The sequence below is a fragment of the Lipotes vexillifer genome, unplaced genomic scaffold (assembly GCF_000442215.2).
Source record: "Lipotes vexillifer unplaced genomic scaffold, Lipotes_vexillifer_v1.1 scaffold285, whole genome shotgun sequence".
NCBI classification, from domain to species: domain Eukaryota; kingdom Metazoa; phylum Chordata; class Mammalia; order Artiodactyla; family Lipotidae; genus Lipotes; species Lipotes vexillifer.
In genome coordinates this window covers 1,114,675-1,123,407 of record NW_006788807.1, presented here as the reverse complement: position 1 = coordinate 1,123,407, position 8,733 = coordinate 1,114,675, and the positions used below count along the sequence as shown (strand labels likewise).

Below are 8,733 nucleotides of genomic sequence, written 5' to 3'. Positions count from 1 at the left end.
TGCAGGCTTCTCACTGTTGTGGCCTCTCCCGTTGCGGAGCACAGGCTCTGGACGCGCAGGCTCAGCGGCCATGGCTCACGGGCCCAGCCGCTCAGCAGCATGTGGGATCTTCCTGGACCGGGGCACGAACCCGTGTCCCCTGCATCGGCAGGCAGACTCTCAACCACTGCGCCACCAGGGAAGCCCCGTCTTACTTTTATAGTCAATAAATGCATATGAGTTCACAGAGAGACAAGCATTCTTTTCGCCCTGGAACCGGACTTCACTGGTTGATGTGCCCACCTCATCAGGCTGGGCTCCCTCATCTCCTGAGGAGACTGGGGTCCTTCTCAGTCTCTCGGGCAGAGGTTTTCAACCTCATCACCGTGGTCACTGGAAGAGCCACATTTTACATCACAAACCATAGACATCATACAAAGATATAAGTACATGTGTGTATTTGCACAAATCTATATACTTAAACACACATACAGATATATTTAAAACAAAGGTTTCACAAAATAAATCCTGCCTCTACTCGCCATGCACCCTGTCATTTCCTCTTCGGTCTTAGGCTAGTGCTGTGAATTCCTTCTTTTCTCAAGCCAGTCGATTCTGCTGAGTTCATTTTACAACCCAGTGATGAGTTGTAACTGGTGGTTTGGAAAACATTGGTGTCTAGAACCGTGACTGGGTGTGCATCCACTTCTCCAAACACTCATTCACACACACACACACACGTACACACATATACACACATACACGTAAACACATATACACATACACTTACACACACACATATACACATATAAAAACATGCACACACATTACACACATACACACATAGTTACATACACACATTTTACACATACGCTTACATACACACATATATACATATACTAACGCACAAATATATACACACACATACACACACTTACATATACACATACACTTACATACAGACATATACACACATATACATATACACATATGCACACATGCACACATATAAAAACGTGCACACACATCACACACACACACACCCTGACCCTCCCTCCATCCTCTCAGGGCCTCAGAGGAAACCACACACTCACCAAGTCACCGAGACGGTGCATCTGGTCCCCAAGCCGTGGTTTGTCAACAAGAGCAGGACGTGTTTTAAGGGCAGTACTCGCTTTCCTGAGCTGGGGTCTTTGCCTTGGGGGACCGTCCCCAGGCCCCCGTTTGCTCTCCGTGGCCCCTGAGTTGCTGCACAGGGAGGAGCCGGGTGGCGGGTGGGGCAGGAATCAGGATTCTGGACTCAAGTCCTGAGATCTGGAGGACACCGTGTACCCACCAAAAGCACCACATCTCATGTGGCTTCAGCAGGGTTTGATCTTGTCAGGCATTGGTGGGATAGAGACAAAGTAACATATAGCCTTTAATAGTCTAGGTTTTCTAGAGGGGCAGATTTTTAAATTTTTGTTCCCTTGTCCCTTATGTGTACTTGTCAAACCGAACATCAGCTTACTTTTGGATTTGGGAAATGTGGTTACACAACGTAAGAAGCATATTCTAACCCAACGTCCCCATCAGAATGGCCCGGTGTACAGTAATGAGAGGAAGAAAACTGGAGGAATCACAGGGTTGGCGGGGGTGGGGTGACCCACGAAGCTCATTAACCGCAAAGGAAGGCCACAGAGACAGGACTGCGCTTACTTGCAAAGTTTGCAAAAAGCTTTTCTGCTCATTTGCAAACTAAGCTTCACCGAAAAAAGAAAAGGGGTGGGGTGGAAATGCAAAGTTTCCGCTGACAAATTCTGAGCAGGAGCAAATCCCAGCACAACCTCTCTCTCCAGGGCTGCAGTCAAATTCCAAGGGAGAGAGTTTGGGTCATGAGAAGAGAAACAGGAAGCACAGATTCGTGCGAGCGTAGGGTAAAAACCCCAACGTATGTCCATTTCTTATTTTCAAAAACAAGGTTAAACTGGGCAAAACAGATCGGTTATGCAGAAGTGGGGATAGCGTACCCTCGGTGGGGGAGGGGCAGCGACTCAAAGGGGGCCTGCGGGGGACCTCTGGGGACCACGAATTTGTGGGACCCACTGCCCCCATTGGCCCAGGGCTTTTCCAGTCTGGGCAGGAAGGCGTCCCGGGAAGTGGACGGCTGGTCACCCCACTGAGGATGCTGTTTGAGTCTCTGAGGGCTGAGGACAAAGGTGTGTTGAGTCTACAGAATTCACAGCGCTAGATGCACGAGTGCTCACCTCTGCAGGACCGTGACACCTGAATGAGAGGAGCAGACAGGAGGGGCGGGCATACCTGGGCCTGCAGCTCGGCTCTCTGGGCCTGCAGGAGGCAGAGCACCTCTTGGCCGTCCTCCAGCTGGCTCTGCAGGGTGGCCACCTCCCTTTCCGTCAAGAGCTTCGCCTGCACAAAGAAGCCAGACTCAGCATGCTCACACTCGGAGGAGAGGGGCCGCTGTGTTCTGCATGTTTACATCCCCCCAAGTTCGCAGGCCGAGGCCCTAACCCCCAATGCATGGCATCTGGAGGTGGGACCTTTGGCAGGAGGGTTGGTTTAGATGAGGTCATGAGGGTGGGGCCCCCACGATGGGATTAGTGTCCTTATTAGAAGAGGACGAGACACCAGGGCCCCCTCTTCCATGCGGGCAGGAAGGAAAGGACAGGAAGAGGGGTGGCATCTACCAGCCGGGATGGGGTTCTCCCCAGGGGCCAAATCTGCCAGCCCCCTGACCTTGGACTTCCAGCCTTCAGAACTGTAAGCAGTAAGTGTCCGTTGGTTGAGCCGCCTGGTCTACAGTATTTTGTCACAGCAGCCAAGCTGACTCAGGCAGGCCCACCGTGGCCACTCACTGCCTTTTCGCTTTGTTTTCTAAGCCTGAGCCCTGAGCCAGAGCCACCAACTGTGCTGAGCCGTCCCCACGGCACACAGCAGGGGCCATGGCGACAAGGGAAGCCCTGTCGGTGCTCCCCGAATGTTCTGGAAGGAGGTCCACCCTCAACCTCTCCACACTCTGCAGAGCAGCTGCCCTTTTCCCACCAGCCTCTCCACGTTATTCAGAAACATCTAAACCCCTTCCTGAGAGCCTGGCCTCTCTAGAGCAGCACCTTCTGACACGGAGACCCCCCCGCCCGGCCCCTGCCGGGCAGAGTCACAGCCCAGCACGTTCACGGCCACCCACTGAAGGTGCCCCTGCTCTGCAGCCGCCTGTAAAGTGGCCGGAGCAACGAGATACAGAGAAAGTGAGAGCAAGGGAGGAGGAGTGGGCCTGGGGACAGAGCTGCCAAAGGATGGTGTGTTTATTTCTGAGTCTCCCAGTGGAGACGTGCATTCTCTCAGTCTCTGTGTGTGTCTCTCTCTCCCTGTCTGTCAGTCTGTTTCTCTCTCTCTCTGTCCTCCCTGCTTCTCTGTGCCTCGGCTCCTGCCTCCCTGCCCCCAAAGACACAGACGTGGGGACAGCTGGGAGCAGAGGGGACTCACGTTCTGGGTACCACTACATGGATGATGTGCAAACATGCCAACCGAGACCTGCAGCCTCAGCATGGACGCAGACACGGTGCAAATCCCTCACCCACCTCCCCGCCAGGGCCTGGCCTGCCTGTCTGGCCCCGCCTCTCCTCACCGCCCAGCTCCTACTTATACTACATCCTCCCCATGTCCACCCACAGGTGCCCCCACAGTGCCTCGCGCACAGGAGGCCCTTGGATACTTACCGTAGAGGAAGGAAGACAGCCGGCAGCTGTCAGCTGGAAGCCTGCACTAACCAACACCCCCCAGCATGATGCTCCCTCCTTATAAATTTACAGATGATGCCACCTCAACACCTAAAGATGTCACTCTGGGATCCCAGGGCAACAAGACGGAAACAAGACCGGCTCTGCAACTGTGTCTGAGCTCAGACCAAGCGATCGCCGTGTAACCACGGAAATGACCACTAACTCAAGTGATGGTGCTTAGTTACCAAGCACGGCCTTAGCCTCACCCCATACCTTGCCCTCCAAGGTACAAAATAGGGGGATATTCAGCCATAAGACCAGCCCCCCACCCCCCAACAATACCCAGACCAGCGCAGGTCCCCATCCACGGCGTATACCCTCCCCTCCTGTGGGGAATAATAAACCCAGCTTGATTTAACCACAGGGGTGGCCCCAGGGACCTCTGGCTACAAGACACTGACTTTATGCTTTATAGACACATTAACCCCATGCTCCTAGGAAGCAATGCTAATTATATCCTTCGTGCAAACTCAACTGGCATTTTCTAGGACAGTAACAAGAGTCAAAGGAGCAAACCTGAAAGCAGCCACCTAGCTCGTATGTAGAATTTTTCAGCTGAGATTAATGAAGAATGTGATTCTTTCTAAATCTGCTTTTTAACATGCACGCGAATCCCTGAGCATCTTGCTAAAATGCAGAGTCTGACACAGTGGGTCTGCTGGGGGTCGGGCTGCAGATGCTGCATTTGTCTCAAGCTCCCGGGCAACGATGCTGAGGGTCTCTGATGATCACTGACACTATCAAACTAGGTCTAGACGGCTCTACATTAGTACAACTCAGAAGAACAGGGTTACAAGGGAACAGATGATGTGATTTTAAAAGTGTGCTCTGATGTAAAACACCTATGAATTAAAGGGAAAATGTCTGCAAAACAGAAATAAAGTGTCTGGAAAGAAGTCTCTGACCAAGAAAATTATGCTTTAGGAGAAGCTGTCTTTTAGGCCTCAGCGGCAACCCCAGTTCAATTGGGGTCATTGGTGGGCAAGAATATTCCCATCAAGGCCAAAAAAAGTAACCCTCCTGCCTCTTAGATGTTACTTGGCAGGGTTCGAAAGTGCCTCTGAAAGCAAATTTGGGGATTTCTTTAGCTTTGATATAAAAAATTAGGTTCAAACAAACATCAAGCAGTCAGCTACCCTAGCCCACTGGTTCTCCAGGGTGTGGGCCTGGGTAGACTTCTGTCCTAAGTCATCCTTGCAGAAAAACCCAGACTCTTCTCAGTTGGACAGAGTCTACAAAACCCTGTCCCAGCGTAACACTCCTCTGAAGAAAGGACACATGACATTTTTGTTTTAATCTGCATCCTTTTCAGTTTATTTTTACAATATCATATCATGCATCACAAAATCCCATAAACCACGTTAGGGGAAAAAATACATCAATATCCTGTTGCCCTGCTAGAGAGCTAAGTGAGGAAGGGATTTGGAACATTATATTGGGAATAAGGTTTTACCTCCAAATCCCAGTGTTTTTTAAATCGGCTTCAATCACCTCTGTCCTTCCCCAAGAGTTTTCATGCCCCAGACTAGCAGAGCCTGACCTTGAAAATAGAGTCACTAATTGTCTGAGGTTCCCTGTTCAAAATTATGGTCAAATTGATAAGGGGAATAAGAAAACAAACAACCCAATAAAAAAATATGGGCAAAAGTCTTGGGTAGATAGTCCAACAAAGAAGCTATACAAATGGCAAATAAGCACATGAAAAGATGCTCAACATCATTAAGGCGTGAGGGGATGCAAGTTAAAAGCACAGCAAGATACACAACATACCTATTAAAGTAGCAAAGGGCAAAACCAAAATAAAAACCCGACATACCCAGCGTTGACAAGGAAGCAAAGCAACAGAAACTCCCATCCGTTGCCAGTGGGGATGCAGCAGTGCTACAGTGCTTGGGAAACAGTCTGGAAGTTTCTTATAAACTAGACAAGGAAGGACAGCCCATGATCCTCAAGAGGAAATACCTAAGAAGATGGTCAGGGGCACAGTTTATGTCCTCAGATGTCTAAATACCCACGTTCACCGACTGAGTGAAAGAGCAGCAGAGTGAACTTCGAATGTGAACCCACAGTGGGGGTGACCTGACGCCTCTCCCTGGGTCTCTGGGCTCCCGGGGCTGCAGGACAAATCCCCACATGCAGTTTCGCAGCCGCCTGGGCTCCCGTTCTTACCTCCCTCATGCCACTGGTTATGGCGGCTGCTTGCGGGGTGGTCTGGATGATCTGCTGCAGGATGCTGACATAGGTCTGAATCTCCAGAAGATTCTGTTGGGGGTGGAAAGCGTTCTCATGCAAACTTGAGCTCCCCACATTTCCCCCTCCAGTACCAGGTGACCTACAGGATGAATGCCTTCACGTGTCCCACCACCACAAACAGGACAGACCGTGATGGGTGCGGAGGACGCTTTATGCCTCCTTTAATCTGCATGAGAACACTGGGCTCGATGAATAAAGGAGGCTTAGCTCATGTCACCTTCCCTTCAGTCCCGTGGCTGCCTTGTGGCGTCTCCATAGCGCCCTGGATGCAGGGTTATCAGAAAAGCAGGGATGAGGGACAAAGAGATCCCGGAGGGCACAAAGGACCTTGCTGACTGCAGCACAGGCGGTGCTTCAGCGGACAGGCTGTGGCCAGTCCGCGGGGACTGCCTCACTCACTAGCTGCACGTGGCCTCAGGCAAGGTGTTCAAACCTCCTAAACCTCGGGTTCTTCCACAAAAGAGGGATTAACAACCTGAAGGCAACGCCTGGTCCCTTTCACCAGCAGATCACCTGGGCCTGCTCCGTGCACGAGAGCTGACCCCTCCGCAGAACTGCCCACGGCCACACAGTGGTCATCCTGCCAGGAAGCTATGCAACTGCCCCCAATGCCACACCATCCCCCACCTGGACCAATGACTCCTGGCTCAGGACACAAGACCAACCCTCTTGCCTCAAGGTGGGACCAAGCTTGTGGTGTGATTCACGCTCCAGAGCCCCCATGGGATCAGGCTGAGCCTGGACTCCAGCTCAGCCCCTTCCCCTGCGCCTTCCTAACCCCCACCCCACCTATAGGCACCTCAGGCTCTGCTGACAGGGAACCTAGGACACTGTCTCTTGAGGCTGTTTTTTGGGATTCAGTGAAACAATGCAGCAGGCACCCACAGAGGCAGGAAGGGACTCTGATGCTGCCTGAGCACTTGCCAAGTTCCAGGTTGTACTAGGTGCTTCACCCATATTACTTCACGTTGCCTCAGTGTGGCTTTCCTCAGAAGCAGACAGTTAGAGATCGAAAGTTGTGTCCCTCCAAAATTCATGTGCTGAAGCCCTAACCCCCAGCAGGATGGTATTTGGAGGTGGGACCTTTGGGGAACAATTAGATTTAGATGAGGGCATGAAGGTGGGGCCCCCAGGGTGGGATTAGTGCCCTGATAAGAAAGGCAGTCACTCTCTCTATGGATAAGGATCTAGGAAAGGCCAGGTGAGTGCATGGCAAAAAGGCAGCTGTCTGCAAGCCAGGAAGAGGGTCCTCACCAGAACCCAACCCTGCCGGCATGCTGATCTCGGTGCTCCAGGCTCCAGAACTGAGAGGAATGAATTTCTGTTGCTCATAAGCCACCCAGTCTGTGGTACTTTGTCATAGCAGCCCCAGTTGAGTAAGATACAGACCCTGGGGGAAGGATCTGGGTGCAAAGATGCCAGGAAACATGAGCAGTGGAGCAGGGAGGTGAGACACTGTGTTATCTGGTGAATTACCCCTGTGGGCACCAGTCCTAGCGGGCTCTCTGGGAGCCGGTGCAGAGGGCGCTGGGGTACGTGTCCGCCAACTCCATCCGTCCCTGGCTGAGGCTGCTCCCGGGGCATTAACTCCCCAACATTTCCTGTGAGGCAGACCTGCCCCCCGCTGCCTGGTGCACATCCGTCCTGAGGCAGAGACGTAGATACTGCAGCTGGAGGGAGGCCAGGCTCCCTGGAGAGGTCAGCCCCGAGGGCTGAGGGGCATGGCCAGGCCCACAGGTGTCTATGCTCAGATAACACGGCTGTGCGGGAAGGAGAGTCTGGCGTTTGCATTTCGAAGATGAAGAAGCCGGGAGAGGTTAGGCCGCTGGCCCTCGGTTACAGAGCTCCAGGACTGGGCTCTTCCGGAACACCAAGGCCCCCCAGCGTGAGGCCTGTGAGAAGCTGGCGGGGCTGGGGGCAGAGCACAGCGCCACATGCGAGGAGGCCCCTGCATGCCATGTGTTCCCTCAGAGACAGCGCTAAAAAATTACGATTTTTGCATTTTCTCCATTTTCTGAGCTGAACCAGTCAACAGGCTACAGCTTAATCAAGACGGATCTGTGTGCAATTACTCTGTGGACTGTGACGTCCTGCACAGATATTGGCTCCCCCTGACCCATAACCGCCCTCCACACACACACACCACACACACACACACACACACACACACCACACACTGCCACCCCTCCCACAGCCCCGCAGGTCTGGCTCACTAGGTGCCATCCAGCGACCAGACCAGCCCCACTTGGTTTGGGGCACCGCACACAGGGCAGCCCACTCCAGCCACCCCATTTTTTCAGCCACAAGTGCCCTGAACTGGTTTTTTGGGGGGAAGGGCTACAGAAGGGTCATGGTTACCTTTTTGTACCTGTCCTTGGCCGCACTGATGTCATCCTGCAGAAACTGGGCTTCGATCTGAAGGCGCAGGTTACTCAGCAGGGCTTCATCTGCCTCCTGCAATGAGAGGCACCGACTCTGAGGGGCCGCGGGGGGCGGGGGGCGGAGAGCACGGGCGTGGGTGTGACATCTGCCGGGTCTTACCAAAATGCAGACTTGTTTGGTGGGTCTGGGAGGGCGTCTGAGATTCTGCATTTCTAGCCAAGCACTGGGTTAGCCCATTGGACCTGGTCTAGAATAGTAATTCTCAGCTGAGAGTGCTTTTGCCCCCAAGGGGACATTTGGCACAATCTTGAGGCTTTTTTAATTGTCACCACTTGGCGGG

The 8,733-nt window shown here is 52.7% G+C and overlaps 1 protein-coding gene across 1 annotated transcript in view; it reads right to left on the bottom strand.

Moving 5' to 3' along the window:
* BFSP1 (beaded filament structural protein 1) overlaps window positions 1–8,733 on the bottom strand; it is a 39,013-nt gene that overhangs the window by 13,208 nt on the left and 17,072 nt on the right. Inside the window, exons 3-5 of the mRNA XM_007461790.1 lie at window positions 8,370–8,465; window positions 5,928–6,020; window positions 2,281–2,388 (exon numbers count right to left, since the gene is read on the bottom strand). Coding sequence (XP_007461852.1) covers window positions 2,281–2,388; window positions 5,928–6,020; window positions 8,370–8,465 — 297 coding nt within the window. The remainder of the gene's footprint in view (window positions 1–2,280; window positions 2,389–5,927; window positions 6,021–8,369; window positions 8,466–8,733) is intronic.